The 26,405-nt window shown below is 53.2% G+C and overlaps 9 protein-coding genes across 10 annotated transcripts; 5 read left to right on the top strand and 4 right to left on the bottom strand.

Moving 5' to 3' along the window:
• Positions 1-713: 713 nt before the first annotated feature.
• Positions 714-5,401, top strand: NCU07414 (hypothetical protein similar to protein mitochondrial targeting protein Mas5). Its single transcript, XM_953322.2, has 5 exons — positions 714-1,030; positions 1,311-1,476; positions 1,542-1,611; positions 1,675-2,505; positions 2,563-5,401. The coding sequence occupies exons 2-5, from the start codon at positions 1,441-1,443 to the stop codon at positions 2,868-2,870; spliced, it is 1,245 nt and encodes a 414-aa protein (XP_958415.1). The 5' UTR covers positions 714-1,030; positions 1,311-1,440; the 3' UTR covers positions 2,871-5,401.
• On the bottom strand, positions 3,607-5,904 carry NCU07415 (proline iminopeptidase). Its single transcript, XM_953323.2, has 2 exons — positions 5,540-5,904; positions 3,607-5,475 (listed from the first exon to the last, which is right to left on the bottom strand). The coding sequence occupies exons 1-2, from the start codon at positions 5,601-5,603 to the stop codon at positions 4,091-4,093; spliced, it is 1,449 nt and encodes a 482-aa protein (XP_958416.1). The 5' UTR covers positions 5,604-5,904; the 3' UTR covers positions 3,607-4,090.
• A 493-nt stretch (positions 5,905-6,397) lies between these two features.
• On the top strand, positions 6,398-8,617 carry NCU07416. 2 transcript variants are annotated; one of them, XM_011394868.1, is made up of 2 exons: positions 6,398-6,688; positions 6,897-8,617. In XM_011394868.1, the coding sequence occupies exons 1-2, from the start codon at positions 6,566-6,568 to the stop codon at positions 8,379-8,381; spliced, it is 1,608 nt and encodes a 535-aa protein (XP_011393170.1). In that variant the 5' UTR covers positions 6,398-6,565; the 3' UTR covers positions 8,382-8,617. The 2 variants fall into 2 exon arrangements, with proteins under 2 accessions (XP_011393170.1, XP_011393169.1); XM_011394867.1 differs by having other exon boundaries at positions 6,398-6,693.
• On the bottom strand, positions 8,594-10,903 carry NCU07417 (golgi apparatus membrane protein tvp38). Its single transcript, XM_953325.3, has 2 exons — positions 9,511-10,903; positions 8,594-9,407 (listed from the first exon to the last, which is right to left on the bottom strand). Exons 1-2 carry the CDS (start codon positions 10,407-10,409, stop codon positions 8,936-8,938), a joined length of 1,371 nt encoding a protein of 456 aa, XP_958418.3. The 5' UTR covers positions 10,410-10,903; the 3' UTR covers positions 8,594-8,935.
• Positions 10,904-11,736: 833 nt separating this feature from the next.
• Positions 11,737-15,495, bottom strand: NCU07418 (CCCH zinc finger and SMR domain-containing protein). Its single transcript, XM_953326.2, has 3 exons — positions 13,360-15,495; positions 12,586-13,308; positions 11,737-12,534 (listed from the first exon to the last, which is right to left on the bottom strand). The coding sequence occupies exons 1-3, from the start codon at positions 14,289-14,291 to the stop codon at positions 11,946-11,948; spliced, it is 2,244 nt and encodes a 747-aa protein (XP_958419.1). The 5' UTR covers positions 14,292-15,495; the 3' UTR covers positions 11,737-11,945.
• A 1,052-nt stretch (positions 15,496-16,547) lies between these two features.
• NCU07419 (F-box domain-containing protein) lies at positions 16,548-18,968 on the bottom strand. Its single transcript, XM_953327.2, has 2 exons — positions 18,291-18,968; positions 16,548-17,970 (listed from the first exon to the last, which is right to left on the bottom strand). Exons 1-2 carry the CDS (start codon positions 18,629-18,631, stop codon positions 16,776-16,778), a joined length of 1,536 nt encoding a protein of 511 aa, XP_958420.1. The 5' UTR covers positions 18,632-18,968; the 3' UTR covers positions 16,548-16,775.
• Positions 18,969-19,384: 416 nt separating this feature from the next.
• On the top strand, positions 19,385-21,967 carry NCU07420 (eIF4A). Its single transcript, XM_953328.3, has 5 exons — positions 19,385-19,742; positions 19,934-20,008; positions 20,071-20,139; positions 20,194-20,552; positions 20,619-21,967. Exons 1-5 carry the CDS (start codon positions 19,706-19,708, stop codon positions 21,270-21,272), a joined length of 1,194 nt encoding a protein of 397 aa, XP_958421.2. The 5' UTR covers positions 19,385-19,705; the 3' UTR covers positions 21,273-21,967.
• A 386-nt stretch (positions 21,968-22,353) lies between these two features.
• On the top strand, positions 22,354-24,589 carry NCU07421 (hypothetical protein). The gene is made up of 8 exons (XM_953329.3): positions 22,354-22,670; positions 22,767-22,871; positions 23,259-23,293; positions 23,350-23,381; positions 23,443-23,488; positions 23,546-23,612; positions 23,674-23,821; positions 23,879-24,589. The coding sequence occupies exons 1-8, from the start codon at positions 22,614-22,616 to the stop codon at positions 24,385-24,387; spliced, it is 999 nt and encodes a 332-aa protein (XP_958422.1). The 5' UTR covers positions 22,354-22,613; the 3' UTR covers positions 24,388-24,589.
• Positions 24,590-24,626: 37 nt separating this feature from the next.
• Positions 24,627-26,389, top strand: NCU07422 (hypothetical protein). The gene is made up of 2 exons (XM_953330.2): positions 24,627-25,045; positions 25,104-26,389. Exons 1-2 carry the CDS (start codon positions 24,906-24,908, stop codon positions 26,236-26,238), a joined length of 1,275 nt encoding a protein of 424 aa, XP_958423.1. The 5' UTR covers positions 24,627-24,905; the 3' UTR covers positions 26,239-26,389.
• The last annotated feature ends 16 nt before the right edge of the window (positions 26,390-26,405 follow it).

Genomic DNA, 26,405 nt, shown 5'->3' with positions numbered 1-26,405 from the left:
GATCGATAAGCAAAGCAGCAGCGCACGTCATTCTCGCTTGCTTCACCTGGAATTCTCTAGATGAAAGGTAAACCCTTATGAGAAGCTGCCCCGCGACGAGTGGTTGAAGGGGGTTGAAAAACCGAGGGGCAAAAGGCGACCTCAAGATGTTAGTGGGGGTTGTTGGGAAGCGGAACGCCTGCAGGGTTTCGAGCGGACGCCAACTCGGATCCAGACGAGACAACATCACCAACAACCCAATCAGAGGACATGCATGCTGCCTTGTAAAAAGAAGATAAAATGCCTAGTGTAAAGATGGTGTGCGTTTTTACAGTTTTATCAAAGGTACATATGCACCATGTTTTGCATGATTGCGTGCGGTTAAAATAAAAGTTGAAAGTTGGGCATTGGTCACTGTCACATTGGAGCGCACCAGCCACGATCGACAGGGTCCTCCAAGGTCAACCGAATTTCCATCTGCATCTCCTGAGGCTAGATCCTCTCAATGAGTGATAAAGAGGTACTTTGGGATGAGTGTGGGGAACCTGGTCACCTCTCACCTCGCACGCCCTCTTCGCAACCCTGCAGGAGCGGGACGAGGAAGTAGCTCATTACTGGCCCCCATATCTGTCAGCCACACTCTAGAGCTTTCGATTGATTTCCATGAGAGGGGCTGGAGAAGAACTCACTGGGCCAGTCACCCACTTCAGCCTCCTTTGCCGTTCCGGGCCTCCCCCCAACGCACAAGGCGCCCGCCGCATCCCTCCCTCTGCGCCTATTCCAGAATTGCAGTGAAGATTCCGGTTCTGTTGCCCTGCCTTGGTTGATAATATTTGAACCCTGCTGCCGGTACTTGGACAGTTTTCTCGAGAAAGTTGATCAGTCATTCCGTTATACCCCATCTTCCGTCTTGCGTGTTGCTACTACAACTACGCCTCATCAAGCCTCCTATCACTCCCAACTATCCTCCGGCGACTCAAATCCCGTACCTTATCAACTATTTTCATCTCGGACGCTTCCTGCTGCTGTCACTGTAGCTCAAGCTGTTCTGGTAGGTCCATCCCTGTTTCTGTCCGTTCCTGTTCTGCGCTTCTTTCTCGGTGCCCTGGACCAGCAAGCGAGGCCTGGAAGTCCCCAACTTCTGCCAAACCAACCCCGACTCGGGACCCCGTCGGCCTTTCCCAACCCTTTGCGCAAAAAGATCTTTCTCTTCCACCGTTGTCCACCACCACTCTTCATTTGCACCAGCCATTCATTGTCTCCTCTCGACTCCATCTCCATTATTCTCGACACGACCTCGCAGCCGCTGACCTTATCTGTCTTCCCATCAGACCACGATTTCTTAACGGCCCTGACACATTCCCATATCCGTCATTGTCATCGGAACTGATTGTCCAGAGCATTCCGAACTGCCAGAACATTTTCCCACACCCATTCACATAACTAGACCAGACAGTCAAGATGGTCAAGGAAACAAAGCTCTACGAGACTCTTGGAGTAAGTTCTGCTGCTTACCGATACCCCTCGCCTGACAGAGGAGGCCCCCTAACGCCCATATTTAGGTCAGCCCAGATGCCACTGAGGCGCAATTGAAGAAGGCATACAAGACCGGTGCCCTTAAGTACCACCCAGGTATGTTCCGCCTTCCCTGCAACACGCGCAGCCAGAAGGCTTACTGACCACAAAACACTACAGACAAGAACGCCAACAACCCGGCTGCCGAGCAGAAGTTCAAGGAGATTTCTCACGCATACGAAATTCTTTCCGACTCCCAAAAACGCGCCATCTACGATCAGTATGGCGAGGCTGGTCTTGAGGGTGGCGCCGGTGCCGGTGGCGGCATGGCTGCCGAGGATCTGTTCGCTCAGTTCTTCGGCGGCGGTGGCTTCGGCGGCGGTCTCGGTGGTATGTTCGGCGGTATGAACCAGCAGCGTGCCCCCGCGAAGGCCAAGACTATTCACCACACCCACCACGTCTCGCTTGAGGACATCTACCGCGGCAAGATCTCCAAGCTGGCCCTTCAGCGGTCAATCCTTTGCCCCAAGTGCGAGGGTCGCGGCGGTAAGGAAGGTGCCGTCAAGCGGTGTGCTGGCTGCGATGGTCAGGGTACCAAGATCATGATGAGGCAGATGGGCCCCATGATTCAGCGCTTCCAGACCGTCTGCCCTGACTGCAATGGCGAAGGCGAGGTAATCAAGGAGAAGGATCGTTGCAAGCAGTGCAATGGCAAGAAGACCGTTGTCGATCGCAAGGTCCTCCACGTCCACGTTGACCGTGGCGTTAAGAGCGGCACCAAGGTCGAGTTCCGTGGTGAGGGTGACCAAGCACCTGGCATTCTCCCCGGTGACGTCGTCTTCGTCATCGAGCAGAAGCCCCATCCCCGCTTCACCCGTCAGGAGGATGATCTTCTTTACAAGTGCGAGATCGATCTCGTGACCGCCCTTGCCGGTGGAACCATCTACATCGAGCATCTCGATGAGCGCTGGTTGAGCGTCGACATCCAGCCCGGCGAGGCTATTGCGCCCAGTAAGTGTTCTTCTGTCCGGCTACATTATGCATCAGCAAGCGCTAACAGCAAGATAGACTCCGTCAAGATGATTCGTGGCCAGGGTATGCCCTCCTACCGCCACCACGATTACGGCAACATGTATATCCAGTTTTCCGTCAGGTTCCCCGAGAAGAACTGGACTCAGGATCCCGCTGCCTTCGAGGCTCTTCGCAAGTACCTCCCGGCCCCCGCTGTTGTCAACGTACCCCCTCAGGATGCTATGACCGAGCCAGCAGAATTGGAGGACGTCGAGGGCAACGGAGCCGGCCGTGGCTTCTCCAACAGCCCTATGGAGGAGGATGACGAGCCTCAGGCCGAACGCGTACAGTGCGCCTCGCAGTAAGCGAGCTAAATGGGCGGGGAAGCAGTACCAACCTTATCCATAATTCGACGATAAATTGCGGCACAAGCGACGGTCCAACAAAGCGTGCCATGCACGACATTGTTTGAGACTTGCTATGGAGGATGAATGATTTGCAACGATTCTAAATCATTTCATGTCTCTTGTCCCCATGATCATCCTTAACGAAGCAAATATACCCGATTACTCGACTCATTATCGAGTATTGCACATTTGACGAGGCACGATATTTGAGGGGCCGACAAAACGAAGAGTTGGAGAAGGGAACAAAAAGGGGGTATGATGCAAGGTGAAAACCGGTAATACCTGAAGTGTGATCAAGTCGGCACGGGTGGAAGGGATACGATCACACTTATCCACACAGCACCCGGATTATCACTATCACGGTGGAAGAAGAGGGTTCAATCTCGTTGTTTGATGTTCCCCCTATTTCACCTGCGTTTAATGACATGGTGGACTTTTACTTCTATCGATGTCAAAATATATCAACACCCGGTCTTATTGGCAGGCGTTCTAGAGAGGATATCGGACTGATAGAAAAGAAGGATGAAGGGCATGGACATGGCATTACCGTCTTATCCCGGCTATTTGCTTCATATGAAGGACACAGGAAGGTCATGTAGCATGAGAAAGGAACAGGGGGGGACTACTCAGTACATGCTCATGCTACGCGTATCACATGATTGCTGCTCACCTGGATCCAGGAAGAAAGGGGGAAGGGGAGCTGGATTTTGTTTTATTTTTTTCTGGGATTGTTAGCGAAATGATCAGGATTCCTGAATGCCATATTTCGTTTCATTGGCGAACTGCATGTTGTTATGTTGTGGTCATTAGATATAGGCTGCCGACGAGCTCCTAGCGTACCCATCCAGTGTACTCACAGTCTTTAAGACCGCGTGCGTGTAAATTCGCCATTCAAGGCAAATCGGACATGATTTTGAGCATCTGAGACCGGAGCAACACGTCAATTTTCCAAACCAAACATCAGCCTCCTGGGGGCCAGTTAGGGCACCTCTCGTTGGTCGTGAAGACTCAAGTAAATATGAACCTCATCTCCCCGATCGTGTGATACCAGTATCAAAAGCACACGTCCTCGCCAACATCTCACCAAATTCAAAACAAAAGGGAATTTGTCTTCATCAAGAATCTTAACATCCACGCCAAACCGGCAACGAGCTGAAATCCCCGACAACCACTCACGCTTAATCGAGGGTATCATCCCTCAACTTGAACAACTGCCCCAGAACCTCGTCGGTCTTGGCCCTCAACGCTCCGTGATACATCACGTTCGTCTCAAACACCTTGGTCCCTCTAACCGCCTTGGCCGTCTCCCTTGCAAAGTCCGCGTCGACATACATGTCCTCAACATAACTAGCCGCGTAGACAGGGACTTCGTTCCGCGCAAGCTGGTCCAGGTCGTAGAGCCGCGGCCAGTCGTCGTGCTTGGCCAGAAGCTCGGCCGTCTCCTTCATGTCCTTTAGCTCTGGGTAGCAATCGAAGTGGGCAGGGTAGACCATTTCGCCAGAGAAGTACAGGGGCTGCTGGTTTGTGGAGGAGGAGGAGGAGGAGGAGTAGTCGAGGGCTTGGGGCACTGAGGACAGCCAGCTGAGTCCCGGCTCGGACTCGGCAAGCGTCTTGCCGACCCGGTGGGCGGCCCAGTCGGACGCCAACCCGGGTCCATTAACATAGATGGACTCGTGGAGGACGGCATAGATGGGGTTGGTATCAAACGGAATCAGCCCCTCGAAAGCAGCGCCTGCGGCGCGGGTGATGAAGCCGAACTGCTCAATGTCCATGGCCAGCTTGAGGATGGTGCTGTGGATCAGATCCAAGCCGCCATTCATGCCCATACACAGACCGATGCCGAGCAACCGTTCGACGGTGAATTGGCCGCCGCCCGGCAGCCGGGGGGATTTTTCGTCCAGGTACTGCGCTACCTTGCGGACGCGCCCCACGTCTTCGGGGAACTTGCGGTAGTAAGCCTCGTTGCGCTGGATGACCTTCTTGTACAGCGCCGTGTAGACTTCTTGGGCCGTGCGCTTGACGGGCGCGAGACCGCCCGTCAGAAACACCTCGCGCAACCCTTGCGGGAACTGGGAGAGGTACGTCAGCGCGACAAAGCCGCCGTAGGACTGGCCGAAAATGGACCACTTCTTGTGAGTCTCGGGATAATCGGCAGTCAGACAGAGACGCACGGCCTCGGCATCTTGGACGATACTGTCGGCGCGGAAGCGCTTGAGGTAGTCGGCCTGCTGCTGGGGGCCACCCAATGTGGCTAGATGGGGCTGGTTGATGGGCGTGCTTAGGCCGGTGCCGCGGTAGTCGAGCAAGAGGAGGGTGTAACCTCTGTCCAGGGCTGTTTTGGTCAGTTGGTGGTCTTGGGGTTCTCTGTTGCCGAAGCCGGGACCGCCTTCGAGGTAGACGAGGTAGGGCCTCCTGTGGTATTCCTCCAGCTCGCTGTCGGTGCGGGGCACGATGGGGGTGTCATGTTTGGTGACTTGGCGACCGAAGATTTTGAGGTTTCCAGCGGAGAGGTTGGAATGGTTGAGGGGCACCTCAAAGGTGAGCTCTGTGACGCGTAGCTGGCCTGTTGATTTGTGTCAAAGATTGTCAATGCCATGAGACGTGATGATCATGTCGGGTTGCCTTACCAGGGACAATGTGTGCTGTGCGGTTCAACAGACGAGCTGGACGAATGACTTGAGCAGCCATCATGTTGATCAGTACTGAAAAAAAAAGCCGTGGTAATGGCTGGTCCTAGCAGATACATATGTTGATAGAGGTGAAAGCTGAAATAATGAAGAGGATGTCAAAACAACACCATGAAGCCACCACGCTTATACAGCAGAGGGGCGTCATCGCAGGGTGTTATATGCCTTGTTAAGAGGTAAGCTGACGGGTACAGTTGTTGGAAGCAATACGAGACCAGTGAAGAAGACGCTACCAATCGAAGGGGCTCTGGTTCCAACTGTATATCTGAAGAAGTGATTATCTATATCCTACCTTTCTGGCGGGCTTGATGAGTGATGTTTAATGTATGTCCTAACACAAGCCCATGTTATCAAGTTCTAGCACCTCTTTTCTGAAGCCTTGGATCATCCCCTCGAAGTGCATTGAGATACGGAATAGGCAAGCAGGATTTCAAACTGGCCTGACATTTGCAAGTAACAAGCCGCTCGTCCATCATGCCGCCGTAGTGTACATGTTTACCCTTCTCTCCCAACCTCATGATGACCTCACAAGGGATCTACGTATGTTGTGATGTTGGTGTTCAGTCCCCCCCTGTTGCCCCTGGCGTCCCGCTGTGTCGGTCCGGGTGTTCGTGCCAAGTGCCAGCCCCAAGTGGAAATGCCCCGCATGAGAGTTCTGGGTGGGGTTTCGCTTCGGGCAAACGTGGCGGGCTCTGCTTTTGGGCGGCGGTGGCCCGGGTGGGTGCAGTGGCTCCAAAAAGTGGACCCTGTGGGATGACTAAAACCGCGGCCGGAAACAGCTGCGGAAAAGCCTTTCTTCTCTTTTCCATTCCCGCGCGTTTCACATTCATTGGAAGACTGGAAAAGGCGGAACGAACGAGCTTGTCACGCGGCGCAACAAGCAAGCGGTCCATTCAGCCTAGCCTCCTCTTCTTGTTACTTATACCGCGAAGGTCCTCCCCGCTTCATCGCAACAAATGCTGTGGGATGGATTACCTACAACTAACCCAGACTCTAACCGAGTCCTTCATTGCCCTGGCAGATGAAGTCCAATCACTAATCGACCGCAAGACCATCCTTGAGCACAAGCTTCGCTTTGCGCACGAGCAGGTAAGGTAAAACACCCTCCATTTCCTTTTTTCCAATTTCAACCCCCCTTTTTGTGATGATTCTTAGCTCTAGATCTGCCAGCTGCCTATCAACAGCACGTGGAGACAACTTCTAATGTCTGATCCAATTTACACCCGATTGCGCTTGTCATCTCCCATCTTGCTTGACAATGGCGATCATGTCTGGCTAACACATGCCCGCAATTTAGTACCAGTGTCTAGCCGATAAGTATGCGCCTGCAGTTCCCGAGGTAGCCGAAACGCTCGCAAAGCTCCAGCTCCCACCAGACCTGCACTATTATTCTGTTGCGACCAACTCGTCCGTCGTGCCTCTGCCTCGGCGCATCCAATCTGGAAACTCCCAGCACGAGATCGCCCTGCAAATCAGAGAGGGGAGAAAGGCTGCTCAGCTCATTGCCGCTGCCATGGGAAGGGCCAGCAAACACAGTGACTCTAGCAAGGAGGCTTCCACCTCTCCTGTAACCGCCGCCGACACCATGACTACCATGTCGACCGTGCTCGAAAAGGACTTTACTGTGGAGGGGAAGAAGAAAGGCCTCCTTGCATGTCCCTTTTCTGCTGCTGTCACGCCTCCCGCTGTCCAAGACCGAGCATCGCCCAACCTTGGTATTGGCAGTGTGACTGGCGATGGAGCCCAAGACCAAGATGCTGCTGCTTTGAACAACGGCACCGCCGCCATGGACCCCACTCCGCACAAATCCTCTGACCCCATCTGCGCTGCCATGTACGGGGACTCGACGTCGATGCCCGCCCACACTGCTGCCTCCAAGTGTCCGATTCGATTTCTTGACAAGCACTCCCCTGAAGAGATTGCTCGCTACGTGGAGACGCACAAGCACGAGATTCCGCGCAGTCATGAGGTTTGCGTCAGGCGCTATCAAAAGAATGAAGAGCAAGTAAGGAAACTCGATGCCAAGTATGGGAATCTGGTCAACATGATCGAGGACCTGAGCCATCTGCACAAGCCTATGCTGCCTTCGCCAGCGACGGGAGATCAATATCAAGACCATGAGCAAGTCGATAGAACCTCCAATGAACGAGTAGCGAATTGGGCCAAGTCTGTTTCCGCCAGTGACCCGCAAGCGGCACCGGAATACCAAGACGACCAGCCCATAGAAGATGAGGAAGAACGTGAGGGTCGCTTTGATCGTCCTTTGAGAGAAGTTCGCCTGGGAGAGTCGCCCAGCCGACCGTGGGGCATTCCCGTACCTGCCATGGTCGACCAACCCCAGATGCAGAGGCTTCGGAGCCCAAGTCCGTTTCGGCCTGCGGTTCCTGCGATATCGCCGGCTCAGGATGGGATTTCTCACAAGAAAGGTCCACAGGCTGGGAAGTGTCCCTTTGATCATACCAAGATGGCTGCATTCGCTTCATCTGGGACAAAGGTAGAGCAACTGTCCAAACAGGAAACAGTGCCGGGAGAGACGGCGCCCAAGGGGACGGATCACAAGGTTGAGCAGTCCACACCAGTAAAGGAGCATCACATCATACCACCACCTATACCTACACCACAGCCGACATTTATCAACCTGGCAGATATGCCTATGCCGAAGGCTGAAACAGCAGGTCAGCAACAGAGCCCCGTGGTCTTCAACTTTAATGGGCCAGTTTTCATCGGTTATCCTATGGAACAGGCCATTCAGTTTATGCAGCAATTTCAGGGTAGCAAGTGAGTAGGGCAGCTCGAGGAGAGCATCAGTCTCTTGTGTGTGTTCATTGTCATATAATTTTAGGAACAGGCGAGCGTGTCAGTCAAGACTTGGGTTTGAAACTGGTAATGGTGGCTGTTTTGGCTTGCCCGGTTTGCAGATGGATAGCGAGGAGTTCAAGGATTTGCATTATTCATCACATAATTTAATGACATGCTTCTCGGAAGATTGATAGCTGAACTTGAATACTGTTTTATGATATCTATATGTTCTCTAGTGCCGTCTATCTACCTGTGTCACTCCCACCATTTCCTTTAACAATCGATATGATCTCTTGACATGAAAATCGGCTACTAGCCAAGGACGCCATCAAAAGAAAGTATGTGGTGAAAGCGGGAAAATCAAAATGCTTCCAAATACGCCATTGAACACCGGTTGCTTTCCCCATTTTCTATATGCGATGACACCGCCCGCTTGCTCGCACCATTTTGTGCAATCATGCCACAACCTAAAAAGTAAGACACAAGAGAAGATAACAGATGAAACAAAACATCAGCATCGGGACAAGGTCAACCCTACTACTTCCGCCCTCCAAGGTTGGCCTCCTCATCCCAGCTATCCCTATATCGATCCGTCTCCCATAGCGAGATATCACTCTCACTGCTCTGCCTCCTTAGATCCCCTTGCCTACCCGCATTACCACCAACCAAAAGTCTGCCGCCGCTGTTCCCCTCCAGATCCGCATAATCCTCCTCGTCATCATCTCCGATTTCAAGCGTACCGTCCGCCGCGCGATGCACCTCCCCAGCGGCCGTAGTCCCCGCGGCGGCGACGAGCGAGTCGACCCCGTCCAGCCCTTCCTCGTGCGCCAACTCGTCGGCCCGCGACATGGTCCGCTTCCAGATGAGATAGCCGACGGCGGCGCCAACAGCGCCGAAGAGAAGCATGGAGATGTAGTTGATTGCGCGGTCGCGGGTGGTCATCTTGTCGCCTGATGAGGCGAGGAGGGCGAGGCGGGAGCCGATGAAGATGTGAACGAAGAGTTTGGGGCTGTTTTTGAGGGACTACTGTTAGCACAAGGGCCAAAAAAAGAGAGGAAAATGGAAAAAAGAAAAAAAAAAAAAAAAGGGAGAACTAAAGGGAAAGCACTTACGTAGCCAACCCAGTAGCAACCGCGAACCCCCCTACTCTCAACCTCGGCACCGTGGCCAAAAACCCATTACTCAAACTATACGGCAACGGACTGAACCTGACCATTGCCAGCACCCCCAGTCCATCCCTCCTCAAAACCTGGCTGAGCGCCACAAACCGCTTGTCCTTTCCCACAAGCCCATTCACGTACCCAGCCAACACGCCTCTCGACGCCAAAAACGAACACGTTGATCCCGCCACCGTCGCCGCCGCAGCAATCGGCCATCCCCACGGAAATCCGTAGACAAACCCGGTCACGGTCACGGCGGTAGAGTAACCGATGATGGGTGGGAAAGCGGTCATGAAGACAAGGCCAAAACAAAGCAGCCAGCCAAACGGTAGGGCTCGCCATTTTTCTGCCAAGGGACCGAGGGAGGCGAAGATGGCGTGGGAGTAGACCAGCGCGACGACGCTCAGCGAGAAGAAGATTGTGAGGGCGACAAGAATGGCAATCTTTTGCAGGAGCGAGAGGCCGAGGAAGATGGTGATTGCGCGTTGGGCGATGGTGAGACCAGTTGCAATAGCTTTTAGGGCCAGAGCCTTGAGCTTGGCTACCCGACCGCCAGCGGCGGCGGCGGCGGCGGCGGAGGAGGAGCGGTGCGAAGCGTGCCGGGGGACGGAGTAGGGACGGCCGGAGGACAGACGGCGGATGTTAGAGGCCGAGGGACGGGCCCAGTGTGGGAGGTCCTCTCCTCCTGGGTCGGAACCAACTTGGGGACCGGGGGAGGAGGTCGGTGAGTGGGTGGGCGTAGTAGAGGCTGAGGAGGAGAGGTTCATGGATAGGGCGGCGGCTGCGTCGCGGGCCGTGTGGTTGTTGTTGTTGTTGTTGTTGTTGTTGTGGTGGTGGTGGTGATCTGGCATTGTGGACTGGGTTGTGCGTCCTCGGGCGCACGACAGGTAGATAGGTGGGTAGGTCTTATCGGTGAACAAGTCGACGTTGGATAGGTATGGAGATTGCCTGATCTGATTACCAATGTAGGGATTGATACTAATACTCGGACTTTAGGTTCCCGTAAACCTGTGGCGGGTTGACTCGATGACGCTGGGTAGTAGGCGCCGTGCCGTGCTCACCGGACTTTTGGGAGGAAACGGTTGTTGGTCGAGGAAAGTGTCGTTTGCTCTGCTACCTGGTGGCGTCCATTGAGGTATATGGACCGTTAGATGTTGGCGTCTAAATTTCCATATGGATACAAAACAGCTTTGGTCAATATCGTGAAGGACAAAGTAAACTGAATAAGGTGCTCCGATTAAAGAAGAAACGTAGTATGTAGAGATGCCGAGGATGAATAAGTACGGTAAGAGGTGTGTGTGGTGTTGCACAACATGGCAGAGAGACGGTCGAAGTTGCCCCATCGTTCAACTGTCTGTCTGGTGCAATCGGAGACCGAAGCTCCGCCACTCACAACCTAAGATGAGTTGAATCTAGAATGGACCAGTACAGGGGACGGCAATGGATGTTTCGGGCTTCTCGGCTTTCTTCTTAGCGTCTCGCAACACTGCTGTAACGGCGAGTTAAGCTGGAAACAATGGAGCTTGGGGGGCGGCTTGGATGATAATTGGCAAAGCTCGCTCGTCTACGTACCCCATAAGACCCTTCATCCCTTCATCTTCTGGTTATGAAGCTCGACTGTATTAAGATTTCAGTGATTCCAGAGTTTTGATAAGAATCCGCAATCCATGTTTGGCCGCGGTGAGCCGCCCGCATTTCCATTCTACGATATGTTTTTTCTGCACGCAGGGAGATGGGAATAACATCAACGTCATGTCCGGTACTACGAGGTAGGGACAAATTGACAGAACAGAGACAGGGGCATGGCAACTGAGGAACAGAGAGGGGTACCGGGCATGATGTCTGGGCTGGCTACAGGGATAGTGTAGTGTAGACAGATAGCATGGGGAACGGGGCCAGGCGGGAAACGTCCATCCAGCTCCAGGCCATCCCCAAGAATACCATCCTGACCATCAATAACCCCCCCTGGCAGCCCTGACCTCGAGATCTCTGGAGATCTGCACCCAAGCGTCGCCCATCCCATCTTTAAATTTCCGGATCCTCGCACGTGGGGAAATCGGGGGAGACACTGCCTCGGGCTTGCATAGAGTGTACTGTAGCTATGATGTTCGCTAGGACTCCCATTTGGGACATTGTAGGAACCGTCACCACATATGTGTAAGGTCGATGCTACATAGCTGCACGTCGCTGCAATAGCCCAATGATTATTGATAGTCGATACTTCTCTCTTCCCTTTCCCGTCACTAATGCTCTACCGCCATCAACCAGCCAGGCTTGTTGCTCCCGTCTTCGCGATATTATCACTGCAGACTATCTTTCAGGTCCGACTAATTGGACTCACTGCACTCCAAAGTCTCATCCTGCTCTTGTGGTTATTCTACCCACAGTCACCGTCCCCTATGGCTAGCAGGGCCCTTGGGCGGCTCCTTGGCAGCCATCGGGTCTCTAACAAGCAACTTCACCTTGCCCTCCCCAATCTCCACCCCTTGAGACAGGATATCAACATCATCCTTGGGCTCGTCCTTCTTCACCAAGCTGACGCCATCCTGCGACAACGATTTATCCCAACTTCTCGCATCTATACCCAAAATCCCGCCCATGCTATTTCTGTCGCCCGGCACCGAAAATTCACGGTAGGCATAGCGCCACTCGTTAAGGAAAGTGCGCAACGCCTTGCCCACCTTGTCCTTGCCGTTCTTGCTGTGATGGCCGGTTCCAGTAATGGCATAGATGGGTCTGCTTTCGCTCGTGTTCTCGGTCAGAATACCTGCAAGGTATTCAACTGCCTCTTCGGGGTGAAGGCCGTGCAAGTCGACGTAGATCTCGGGGCAGCTGCCATTGTTTTTGTTGCGCTCCTCATAGAGCAGTGACGCGGCTTCGCGGTGAGCTTTCCTCATCAGATCATTTTCGCTTTGCCCGCGCAAGCTCAGCGCCTTGGCCGCACGGGCATCGTTGCGGTTCCACGCCTGGGCAGCACTAGAAACCATGGTCAGTATTTGTCATCTCTGCGACTTTGTGGGAACGTACCTCTGCAGGAATTTGTTGCGCAAGCCGCCGTGCTTAATGGCCTCCTGACGTGCCTTGAGATATGCCTTGTTTGCCTTCTCTCCAGTCTCAAGCCAAGGGATGTGCTTGGGCGGTGGAATAGCTTGGGCAGCAGCGCTGTTCTCGCCATTCCGAATGCTAGTAGAGCTGCCATTGCGATTCAACTTACCATTAGGCCTCAAGTTGATGTTGACAGGAGAGGGAGACATCTTGACAATGTCGGCGAGTGTGCTCGGGCCTGGACTAGCGATTTCCTTGCTGCTGCTGCTACCACTACCAGTGTGGTTATGTCCACCCCTCTTACCATGGTGCTTCTTGCTTTGCTTGGCTATGGCGGCGCCCAGCGTAGGAAATGCATCCGCATCGTCAGGAGACGGAACCGTTTGCGGAACTTCCTTTTGCTGGTGTCGACTACCAGGCCGCGATCGTGGACGATCGGGATAGCCGTAGTTGTGGTGGCTCTTGAAGCCCGGGGGCGGAGTGATCCCTACTGCGGGAGTGTTTGCTGATGCCGGAAAAACGTGCAACTGCTCAGGAGTTCCTGGCTGCAAGGACGGGAAACTATTAAAGTCCTGAACGTTTACCGTCGAATAATGCGTCGGTGGTGTGCCCGAGCCGTCAATATGCAACCTGTTCACCAGATGCGCCGGATCATGAGAAAATACGCAGGTATCACGAGCCAAACAGTTACCAGCAACCCAATACCTACAGTCGTCAGTCTCAGGCTCCGTGTGTTCAAGACAAGACATGACTTACTTGCAGATATGATTGCTTAAATCGTGACTAAACCGGCAATCAGAGCGCAGGCATTGCCCGGTGGATAGGTAGAACTTGCAAATCACACCCGATCTCTGCTGGTCGGCCGGAGTCGCGGGGCGTTGATCGGGCGTCATTGACTTGCCAATCACAACCACCCTGGCCTCATCATTTTGACCAGAAAGGGAGACATCATCTTGTGCCGGGTCGTCCATGATAGAGGCAACAGTGGCACTGAGATCATAGCCATGCATAGCAAGAGCAGCGCCAATTTCGTCATCCGTCTTACTCGTGCCCAAGATGGACCTAAGCATGTCAAACGGACTCATATCGGCCTGCTGAGTCGATACGAATTCGGGAGCAGCCACATTCAAGCCACTCGAGCCGCCGATAGAAGAGGTCACACTAAGACGGTCATCGTCACTGACGAGCCAGTCGACATTGTCCGACTGGTAATCTCCGAACACTTCCTGTGAGGGAGGTTCATCATTGGCGGCAAACTGATAGGCGTTCAGGTTAGGACTGTGGGGGACGGGGGTAGCAAACGCAAGTCGCGGGGATGGCCTGGGCGACCCAAAGGGAGATGCCGTCGAAGACATGGCCCGACCGAAGTTTGTCGGCACATATCCGGGAGGGGCAAGCGGACTGACGCTCAAGCGAGGCGAGCTGGAAAGAGGAGTACTAGAGCCTCTCCAGGGAGCCGGCGACGGGCGTCGGAGAATGCTCTGACGTATGGACGGTGGAGATGTCGCCGTCCCGCCGCCATCTCGAAACCTCCACATGGCATCTAACACTGCATTATCCAGTGCCTGCCCGCTCAAGGTTGTCCTTTCCCTGAGAAGGTCCTGTAGCTTGTCCGTCTTCTCCTCATCGTCAAGATCTGGATCCTCGAGGACCGGAAGACAAATGTCGTATGTCTCGTCGGACACCATGTTGGGCGCAAAGGGTATTGTATGTGTTTTGTTGGGTGTTGGTGTCTCCTGTAGAAGCTCCGCCGTTGGTTGGCGATGCGCTCGTGTAGTGCAAAGGCCACCAGGTGCTTTGGGACAGTCGGTGGCTGTTGTATTATATGATTCGACCAGATGAGACGGATGTCGGCAGCGTCAGCCTCGGACGCAAGGGCGGGCTGGGTATGTCGGGTACCGGCGAATCGAGTGTGAAAGAGTCGAGATCGAGAATCTCTGTCGAGTAACGATATAGGGATAATCGCAAAACCGGGGGGGTCGAAGTCGGTTGCAAGAGGCCAATGGATGGTTCATCAAGGAACCAAGCAAACGGTAGTGATCGAGAATCGGGCGGTTTCACGGCAGCGAGAGTGAGGGCCGATTACCTCTAGTAGCATGTTGTCACCGCCTCGTCCGGACAGCGGAGGGGTCACAGGGGACCTTGCTTGAGGTTGAAGTTATATAGATATCGGAGTGCCGGCTCTTCGCAAAACGGTGAGTAGTGAACGGGGTAAGCTTAAGCGTGGTGGACGAGCGCGTGGTGTAAAGATAAAATGGAAGAAGCACGTGGAAGTTGGGCAGCGTATTGTGCGATGTTGTGAGAGGCCGGAATCGGTGTGACAGACGACACACCACGTTGAAGAGCCCCGGGCTGGCTGAGTACGAGTATAGGTAGAATGCAGGGGCGGGAACCTTGACAGCCTAGGTATCTTGGCTCATGGGTCGGTCCTGGAGGGACGAAATGTCGGGGGTACAGCTTCCAATGTTCAGATGGGAAACAGTTGGTAGGATCCACTCCTTGAAGAGAGAGAGCAAACTGGTGATGCAGTCGCGAACGATCAAGTGGTAGAGATGGAGGAAACGAAAGAAGCGATGTGGTGAGCAAGAGAAGGGAGTGGTAGGTAGGTAAGGTAAGGTAGGTACATAAGTAGGTATGCTCGAGTACAGTAAAGGTCAACGTGTTGGCTGACGGTGAGTACATAGGGTACCTACCTAGTATGTACATGCAGTGATCGGACTGATCTGCCCGAGCGAGTGGGAGACTGCGATGGGAAGCAGGAACCTCAAGGGCGCAACGACGGGAACTGCGTGGATGGGAGAAACTGGACTGGAGAGGTCGAGACTGCGTGTTGGAACGAGGAAACAACGAGACGCATCGAGCCCAGGCAGGTGTGGATGACGGGGAGTGGATGTGAGGATGGGATGCACAGGGGAAGCTGCGCCGGTTGGGCAGCACCTAAGGTACCTACGCTAGAGGTATCTGGTGGTGGTGTGCTCAGCACTCAACACTAACAGCACTGGAACCAGCAGCGGGTTGGGTGTTTCCGTTGTGTGTGATGATGCCAGCCCCAGGACGACACGCCAAATCGGCGGGGAGTCGCCCCCGGGGGAGGCCCTGGAACGCAGCAAGAGCTACCTCTACCGATGGACGCGTGGGGTCGAGCTAGGCTGTCCGTGGCCGCCTGTCGGGGGTGCGCGGCACTGGGTTGAGTGGAGACTCTCCGTTGCCGAAACATTCCAACAGCGGGGCTGTTTCTTACCAGATACCCCTACGTACCTACCTATCGTGCACAGACCTAATTCAACTCACCTACCTCTAGCTTGAGCGAGCCTCCAGACCTCCTCTTGTTGCCTTTTCCCCCCTTGTGCTATTGAGCTACCGTATGAGTGCATGTGGATGTTCCCCAGTCTTAGCTCCTTTAGTGATACAATGCCAGCACTGACTGACCGGCCCGCTCAATGCTGTGTTGGCGGAACCCCCAACATGAGAATATTCTCCCATTCTGCCTGAGACAAACAGGGGCCATCATCGCTTCACTCGAGACTTGATGAAAGGAGAAGTAAAAACGGGGCGGGGAAGGAAATGGAATCCTCGCAATGAGGTGGTCTCGAAGGCGGCCATAACCCATCCCAAGGCTACGGTTACGGCCAGTTTCCCGTCGAGGTACGGATGCTCATTGGCAGCTTGATCGCCATATAAAGCCACAGAGATCCTTTGAAAACGGACGCATTGTTTGGATCCCATTTGGTTGACGAATCAATGCCCATATGTCTTCTCCAGGGGCAGGTTGTCTCATGGGAAGAATACGCTTGCCCTGATGCTTAACAACCTTCACACGTACCAATACATTCGCCCGATCCCAGTGTTGATCCAGCTCGCCCCCCTTTTATGTATACGCCGTGAAAGACCGTTGCGGATGATCGCTGCGATCGTAAGGCGGATAGCGGTAGGCTATATGATTGCCACCAACTTTCATCACTGTTTATCCGTCCGGGGAAAATCATCAATCCTAGCTTGCCCCTGAAGATCAAATCGACCATTCGCTGGACAATGCAGTGCTATATGATGTTTCGCTAAAGGGTCTACGTTTAAATGCGTACGTACTGTATATATACGCATACCAACGTGATGTCTTCTATTCAGTGAAAAGAGAGCCACCAGATTTCCGTTTCGATCCCCGTCTATCATCTTTAGGGGATCTCATCCTCCTCCCCCTCAATATCATCGCCAAGGCCAAAGCCAAAGGAAAAACCACCGCCCTTCTTGTGCTCTGGTCCACCGTCGGTGCTGTCGTGGCCAACCACTTGATCCCATCTCCTTTTCTTGTTTCCCTGTTTTTCCTCCATCTGTTTCACAGCCTCCTCTAACAGCTCAGGATATTCGACCCTCAAGCGCTCAACAAAGAGCGTGTACGGGTCCTCGACCTCTTTCTTGAACCCCGAAATCTGATCGGCCTTGTATTTTAAAAAGGAAAGCACATCCGACAGGTGTGCCTTTGGCACAAAGTTCTGGGTGAGCGCGATGCCGGGCTCAATGTTCACGACTAAATGCCACCAGCCACTGGGAACGTGGAGGATCTCGCCTGCGTGGCAAATGCCCTCTCTGCATTCGGGCAGCCTTCGGGCCTCTGCGTGGAACTCGAGGAGCCACTCGGCAATACTAAGAGGACTGGTGACTTCGCTCTGGTCTTCGGAGACATAGACGCCGGGAACCTGGGCCGATGGCGGGAACATGATCCAATACTTGGCTCCCTGAATGACCGCATTCCAGGCGCTCGTCGCGTTCGGGTCCTTGTGAAAGGTAGAGCCGCTCCGCTCAGGCCCGATTATCATCCAGCGATGCGCCGGCCGCTCAGCACCGAGTAGCTCGAAGAGGTCCTTTCCGAAGCAGTCCGGGTTCCAGTAAACGGCATCCTTGGTCTTGCCAACCTCGATGTTCATCTTTTCGACGAACTTCTTGTCGAACAAGTAAAGGGGACTTTCTTCCTGGCTGTCCATCATGTACTGATAGTATGTGGCGAAGGACCAGTCTACCGCCTCGGCTCGGAAAACCACATCTGAATACATTTCATGTAGTTTGTCCATATTCCAGGATTTGAGGACGGGCCACGACTTGATACACCTGGTCAGGATAAAGGGCTTCTTGCTCCATTTGTCTGCAAACTCATCGTACGTCAGGTCGTCAATACTAGGAATCTTGTTGGCTGGCGGGATGTTTCTCGTGTACTTGGGCAACGAGATGTGACTGCAGACAAACGGACGGTGCAAGACATCAGAGAAGACGTTGCTGCAGTCGATCTTGATACGCTTGTCGGGTGAGAGGCCGAGAACAGTTGCCCTCCAAGAGCCCTGCCATTGAAAAGACGTCTTGTTCTTGAATTCAGACCTACACCTCGGTTAACATGGATCGAGCCGATGTGTTTCGGTGAAGGTTTTACACCATTCTTAAGCAGAAGATGTCAGGTGTTTTGAAGCAAGTCAACAACAACCTACACAACTGAATACACATAACATGTTTGGAAAAAGTGCCCACGTCTCCTGTATCATTGAAAGGGGATATCTGACAAGAAATGCCGCTTGCACTACTGACAATACGTGTGTTGGGCCAATTCCAAGGTCAGGGGTCGGATGACTCCCAGGAAAGAAGGGGGTTAAGTGCGGTTGGATCATGAAAGTAATCAGCATCCGAAATATGATCTAACTTACTCTAAGAAGATGGTTTTCCAGAGGTCATCATAGCTACATTGAGCATAGAGAAATTTGCAGGCATAGCCTAGAAGCCTCAAGGTACGCTTGTCCAGATACTCAAGGAGCTGGGCAAGCATCTCATCGGGCAAGACTTGCAGATCACCCAAATTGACACGGGCATCGGTGCCAGTGTGGAAGTACTTGTTGCCTAGAGGCTTGATCCCAAGAGGGTGTGTGGGAACAGATGACTCGACGGCTGTTGAAGTATCATCTTCATCAGTCACTCTGTAACCCCCATTACCATTTGCCTCAAAGATGAGGGCCTCAGGCTTTTGGTGCTGATCTGCTGAGAGAAACATCGTATGAAGATTGCTGGGAGTTGCCGGTTCTGTCTGACTGTCATATGATGTTGACCTGTAACAAGGTATCCCGTATCCTCCAACTGTTGCAGCCAACCGCCGGATCGGAATAGGGCTACACGAGGTTGCTGTGTGCGTGTTGAGTGGAAGAGGATGGAAACGGGCCAGTGTCCAATGAATAATACCAATCGTGACAATGGCTAGGTACTAGTCTGCGCAAAGGTGTGAGCGTGTACCAAGGACACACCACTTGGTGGCTGCAAGACCTAAAAGAAGATCCGGGTGTGGCCGAGGTGAACCCCGGCGTCGGGCAGTTTGATTGATAGTGTAAAAGAAGTCAATCGATGGCGAGAACAGACAGAGAAGCGGAAAACAGAATATGAGGGAACAGGTCTTCCAAAGTGTCAACACGCATGAGCTAGGCATGAATGTTGGCCCCGGGACCCCCTGTATAACGGTCACGGTACGTATCAATGTGCTTCCAGTGTCGCTGTCGCAGTGGCAGTCCGGAAAGAAGACCCGAAAAAAAAAAAAAAAAAAAAAAAAAAAAAAAAAAAAAAGAGACAAAGGCAGCGGCAGCGGCGCAAGTGCCAAGACCACCCCACCATAAATGTGCACAAGCTCTCTGATTGGCTTGTGATCATTGGGTTTGAAGGGCGGACGTCAAAAAAAGTTGACTGACATCGATCCGTCCAATGCAGCCGCCGGGCACCGATATTCACAAGTCAGGTTTTTTAGTGCCTGAGGCACACACAAATTTCGGTCCGCCAGCGAATTGAATTTTTTATCTGTCCGCCTACACCACAGGCTCTCCTCTTTTCTGCCCACCCACTTCCAAACCCACATACAAACAGCCCCATCCCTCGACCTTTTTTTCCAGATCCTTTTCTCTCAGTACAACTGGGAGATTTTGAATCTGTCGATTTTCCAATAACTTAATATCCTCTCGAACATATCTGCAACGTGACGTTTGCGGATATTTCTTTGCTTCCCTACCCCACCAACACTCAACAGTATTTCCAGATCTAAGCAGGGCTTGGATCCGGAAATCTTTGCGAATCTACAACCGCAATCATGGCTACCGATAAGGGACTCGAGGATATCCCCGAGGGTACGTTCAAATCATCATCAACACCACCAAAGGCCATCGCTACACTCGGTCGACGGCGTCGCGCAAGTATTCGCCGTCGCCTCGGTGCTGTGCCTCGCCCCTCTTCCCCTCACCTGCCCCTCGTCGGCGCCCACATTTTCGGCGTCACCGCCCAAACTCAGCAGTCACTGACAATCCTTTCTCCCTTACAGGACAGATCGAGTCTAACTACGATGAGACCGTTGATTCATTCGACGAGATGAACCTGAAGCCCGAGTTGCTTCGCGGTAAGAATACCATTCCCGACCGAGCGGTGTATACATGTTCATATGCTGATCGTCGATGTTAGGTATCTACGCTTATGGTTTCGAGCGCCCCTCTGCTATCCAGCAGCGCGCCATCATGCCCGTCATCAAGGGTAAGAAAATACCGCTTCTCGACACGATGGGTAACTCGCGCTGACTCTTCAAAGGCCACGATGTCATTGCTCAGGCTCAGTCCGGTACTGGCAAGACTGCCACCTTCTCCATCTCCGTTCTCCAGAAGATCGACCCCAGCCTCAAGGCCTGCCAGGCTCTCATCCTCGCCCCCACCCGCGAGCTTGCCCAGCAGATCCAGAAGGTTGTTGTCGCCATCGGTGACTTCATGAACATCGAGTGCCACGCCTGCATTGGTGGTACCTCCGTTCGTGATGACATGAAGGCCCTCCAGGACGGCCCCCAGGTCGTTGTTGGTACCCCCGGCCGTGTCCACGACATGATCCAGCGTCGTTTCCTCAAGACCGACAGCATGAAGATGTTCGTCCTTGATGAGGCCGATGAAATGCTTTCGGTATGTATACTTTCCAGTGCTCACAATAGGTCGGATGCAGAACGCTAACCTTTCTCCTTTCTACAGCGCGGTTTCACGGAGCAGATTTACGACATCTTCCAGCTCCTTCCCCAGAGCACCCAGGTCGTCCTTCTCTCCGCCACCATGCCCCAGGACGTCCTTGAGGTTACCACCAAGTTCATGCGCGAGCCCGTCCGCATTCTCGTCAAGAAGGACGAGCTTACCCTCGAGGGTATCAAGCAGTTCTACATTGCCGTTGAGAAGGAGGAGTGGAAGCTTGACACCCTCTCGGATCTCTACGAGACCGTTACCATCACCCAGGCTGTTATCTTCTGCAACACCCGCAGAAAGGTCGACTGGCTCACCGACAAGCTGACTGCCCGTGATTTCACCGTCTCCGCCATGCACGGTGACATGGACCAGGCTCAGCGTGATTTGATTATGAAGGAGTTCCGTTCCGGTTCTTCTCGTGTCCTGATCGCCACGGATCTCCTTGCCCGTGGTATCGACGTTCAGCAGGTTTCCCTGGTTATCAACTACGATCTCCCTGCCAACCGCGAGAACTACATCCACCGTATCGGTCGTGGTGGTCGTTTCGGTCGTAAGGGTGTTGCGATCAACTTCGTCACCGCTGACGATGTCCGCATGATGCGCGAGATCGAGCAGTTCTACAGCACCCAGATTGAGGAGATGCCCATGAACGTCGCTGATCTCATCTAAACAAAAAAAAAGCAAAAAGCCTCATTGATACACGATATCCTTTTCCTTATTCTCGGCATACCCCGCAACCTTTACACGTCGGCATCCACCTGGGATTTAAGAGGCGGCCTCGTGTACATGGTATTTGATAGAGAAGGAGGTTAAGGACTCTTTTCTTTCTACCGGGAATTTCGCTGGTTCAGCATCTGGTGGCAACATTTTCTTACACCACAAAAAGCGCTGGTACGGTTCTAGCACGTGCGCACGCTCATTTACTTTAGAGGTGCTCGGTGCTCAAAAAAGACGGACAAAGGGACGGGCTGCTTTGTATTGAGGTTCTCTGGTCAATCTGTAACTAGTTGTCAAGGGAAGTTCTCAAAATGCGATTTAGACTGATCTTGGGGTCCTGTTGTTGTGAAGTGGGCGATGGCCTGGTGGGCTTTTTGAAGGCCGCAGGGATGACATTTGATGATCATGACGGTTCTTGTTCCCGGCAAAGCTGGATAGGCAGGAGGACGCAGCCAGGTCAGCTGCTTCTGCTTGTTAGATTGTTAGGTTCAGTAACGGTGCTTTTGTAATTACTTCTTTTAACTTCACTGCTGTCTCCAAGATGATGTCTATCCGGTTCTTGGTGCCCTTGGTGAAGCAAATGGTATAATGAGTTGTTTGTAACGTCGAACGAGCCCATATTATGATAACAAAAGTCTATGTGTGCCGGTACGACTGTCTTCATTTGGTTTACGGCGACAACAACATCACCGCCGTCCGTTGCCCCCTAGTTCCATAGACTGACTGGTCATGACTGTGAATGGAAATTAGGCCGTACCTAGTTCCACAAACCCCAAGTGTTTGTTCCTCCGTCGAACTTGCAACTGGAGTTGGATCTTGGATTAGGAACGACTCTTCAATCCCAGGTTCAGCATAGCGGTCGGGGAAGAGTGAGGGAAACACAATGCTGGAAGTCCGTTCCAAGTCGATGTCGTCTTCAACTTGAGGTTGAAATGAGCTCCACATGTACGTAGCGGTCCTCCCCACACTAAGTCACGACGGGCGCCAGCTAGCACAGCCAAGAAACAACGTTGACTCGCCGGGGCGCCGCCTCGCAGCCTCTTCCGCTCCAACCCCAACCTCGAACCTGCAATTCATTGCAACCGCGTCCCTGTCCTTTTGCCGTCCCATCGATTTATGCCAGTCACAGGTTGGTCACATTCACCGGCCCTTCGCCTCACGACCACTTTCAAACCTCCATCATACTTGTGACTCGTGGTGCGGCTCCTTCGCCTACCTATATTTATTCTCTTATCACCGAGCCCCTGTCCGCAAACCCGATTAGTACATTCTATTGTCGCGACATCACGCAAAATGGCCGACAACTCTCTCGACCGCAGCCTTGACGAGATCCTCGCCGAGCGCAAGCCAGTATGTCATAACCCTTTCCTCTTTTCCATGTTTGACAATTGACTTGACCTACGGGTCCTTCATGAATGAATACTGATATGGAATGATTTGCTGCAGAATGGCCGGGGCTCAGGCTCTCGTGGTAGAGGCAATCGGGACAATGGCGCCGCCAACCGCCAGCGACGCGACAGGAATGATTACCCGCGCGATGGCGTTAGAAAGGTACGCTGCTTACAAGGAGAATTGATCTCCAGTCGTACTTGAGCCTGGAGACCTCTTCTTTTTTTCCTTCCACCCTCTTTTTTTTTTTTCATTTTTTTTTTTTTTCAAAGTATCTATTTCAACTATTCGCTTTCTTATTTTCTCTTTACACCGCGACTGGAAACCTTTGCTGACGATACCTCGACCGCTCCCCCACAGGTTGAATCCTCTCCTCTTCCCCTTTAGACTTTACGCTCCGCTCTTTCTCTGTCCGGTTATCTTCAGATGTCGAACGCAGCCACTCAACCCGACTTGTGCTCGATGCCTCGAATCGCGACCGAGGAGGAAGCTGGCGTAATATTGGTTGAAATTCCCAGCTAACAGCTCCCGACTTGTTGGGCGGGACAGTCCTTCAGAGATGATGCACCAAGAAACCTCGACTCGTACGTTTACAGGCGCATCATTATTAGAGAGGAAGATACTGACATGGTTTGTACAGCGAATGGGTTCACGACAAGTTCGAAGAGAATGGTACGGTCTAGCTGAGACATTCAAAAGGGGTCCTGAAAGGCCTAGCTGACTGGTCTCTCAGACCGCCGCCGTGCCCCTAGAAGAAGAAATTCTCCAGAACCCTTCAGGTAGGGGATATAGCCATGACTGCTACGAACCACGTTTGTGTGCTGACATTTGAGCAGCGATGCCAGGGGATCCAAGATCCGCGTTGACAACATTCACTACGAGTTGACCCAAGAGGACCTCGAAGTAAGCATCATAACAGCCTAGGAACGTTACACACAGTTCACCATACTCACCACATACATAGGGACTCTTCTCGCGAATCGGACCCCTCGTCAAGCTCGACATGAAGTACGATCGCGCTGGTCGCTCGGAAGGAACTGCGTTCGTGACCTACGAGTCTCCTCAGGATGCCAGTCGGGCTATTCGCGAGTATGACGGAGCCAACGCTGCCGGTACGTTCACAGTGAATCTCAAAGTTGTAGATGTCAGTATATTTAACAGCATTCCAGGCCAGCCTATCCGCCTCACTCTCATGCCCAGCGGTCCCCGCCGCAACCCATTTGAAACTGCTATTAACCCTCGTCCTCTGGCCGAGCGTATCACTGTCCCCGGTGGCCGTTCTCGCTCAATCTCACCCTCGCGCCGCGACCGTGACTTGGATGAGGAAGCGGCTCGCAAAGGAATTGATAGATACCGTCCTGGTGGTTCCAGTCGTGGTCGCTCGCGCAGTCCGCTTCCTCGCCGTGAGGGTGGCCGTGAGAGTGGTCGTCGTCCAGGTGCCCGCAGGGAAGGTGGACGTGGTGGACGTGGTGGAAGAGGTGGGGAGAAGCCTCAGGGTGAGCGCACTCGTAATGGACGGCCCAAGAAGACCCAGGAAGAATTGGATGCGGAGATGGAGGATTATTTTGGCGGCGGTGGTGCGAATCAAGAGAACAACGCTGCCCCCGCGGCCGAAGCCTCCAATGGGGCTGTTGCGAGCGGTCCTGCCGAAGATGACATCGATATGGGTATCGAGTGAGAAGCAGTAGGGGTTGGCGGCTGAGGCATTGAGCAGCGCAAGAGATGGTGATGCTTTCGAGATTGGGATATGGGTTTGCGGGAGTTTGATACAGCCCTTGTTTAGACGGGTACGGGTCTTCTCTACTCTCTTTTCTTTTGGTACGTATTCATAGCATAAATCGATCCTTCTCTAGCGCACATAATTTGGACAGCCTACAAATCTTGTTTCACTTTTTGATGTGATAGTTGCTCTAACGTTACCCACAAGAAGACCCGAGCTTTTTTTTCCTGGAGGAGGATCACTTACACGTCGTTCGCTAAATCAAGATCGTAAAGCCTTCCTTCCCTGACTAGTATGAACGTCTGGAATGGATCTATAGGTAGCATCCCGAATGTCTAACAACCCCACAATTATAAATCTCCCCTCATCCGTGACATCTCCTCTTTATTGACTCATGCATCTCACCCTGTTATTAGTCCTCTGCTGCTCCGGATCAACAACACATTCATTATTTACCTTGTGATAGTACCTTGGCAATGTCCGGAAACACAGAGGCAAAGGGGCAAGAGCCCCGAGCCAAGATTGGCATCATCTCGATGGGCGATATGGGCAGCGCTCTTGCCAGCCTTCTCATTGCGAATGGCTACGCCGTTGCTACAAACTGCACGGGAAGAAGGTGAGATCTCAAGGTGTCTGGACGCATTTCAATAACCATCACTAACGTCAATAACTAGCCAAGACACCATTGACCGTGCCATCGCCGTCGGCGCTGAGCTGCTCTCCACAGACGAAGCCCTCATCACTCAATGCGACGTGATCCTCTCTATCGTTCCGCCCGCTCAAGCCGCTGCCACAGCTGAACGCATCATCACCGCTTTCAAGCGTGTTTCGTCCGGGTTCAACCCTCGGTGTACCCCGCTCTACTTCGCCGATATGAACGCCATCTCGCCTTCCACCGTCAAATCCATTGCCGCCCAGTTCACCACCGCCGGCCTCGACCCTGACCGCGATGTTCGCTTTGTAGACGGCTGTATCCTCGGCGTCACTCCCTCTCGGAAACAGCAGACCAGCAGCATCACCGCCCCAGGCCCTTCGTCAACCGGCCCGGCGGCTCCCATCCCCGCCGCATCAACCTCAACCAAGCCCGTCGCCTCCTTCCCTCAAGAAGACATCCTCCATGACCCTGTCACCGGCTGGTCCTACCCTCTCCTCCCCACTTCGGGTCCCTGGTCTTTCACCGACGAGACCACCTTTCCCTACCCCTACGGCAACCACTTTGCTTCGACTCTGCACATCGAACACATGATCTCCGACCCTGACCCAAACTCTTCTTCCGGTGCTGAAAAGCAGCAGACCACCACCACCAGCAGCAGCAGTGAAATTGGCCAAGCCTCAGCCCTCAAAAACGTCTACGCCTCCCTCGCCAAGGGGTTTGCAGCCCTCTCTCTCCTTTCCCTCTCTACCGCCCACTCCCTTCGCATTCTCCCCTCCTTTCTCTCCTCTCTGGAACGCCTGGCCCCTTCGCGGTTGAACACCATGACGCGGTACGTTACCACGTTGCCGCCCAAGGCATACCGGTGGGTGAGGGAGATGGAGGAGATTAGCAAGACTTTTACCGACGAGGAAGTGGGGTGGGATGAGGACAAGGAGGATGTGTTTAAGCATGTGGCGGGGGTGTTTAGGTTTGTGGCGGACGAGACGGTTTTGGGGCAGGAGAAGGTGGGGAAAAGAAAGAGGGGGTTGGATTTGGAGGATTTGTGTCAGGCAATGGGGGAGGGGTTAGAGGGGAGGAGGAAGAGGAGAGCAGTAGAGAAGGAAGGGGAGGGGTGTGAGAAACGATGTGGTACACGGGCTGTGAATGAATATTGATGATGGTGAGAGATGATAGAGAATAGGATTAATAAAGTGGAAGATCTCTTTAAAGGGTAAAAAAAAAACACCGCGCTTAGACATGGGATATCAGTTTGAGCCTTGCCGTTCAACAGACTCGCACTTCGACATCTGTCATCACGCGGGACTGTGATGACATTTTGAGG

Source organism: Neurospora crassa, linkage group I (assembly GCF_000182925.2).
Source record: "Neurospora crassa OR74A linkage group I, whole genome shotgun sequence".
Classification (NCBI taxonomy): domain Eukaryota; kingdom Fungi; phylum Ascomycota; class Sordariomycetes; order Sordariales; family Sordariaceae; genus Neurospora; species Neurospora crassa.
This window is presented reverse-complemented; position numbering and strand designations above follow the sequence as displayed.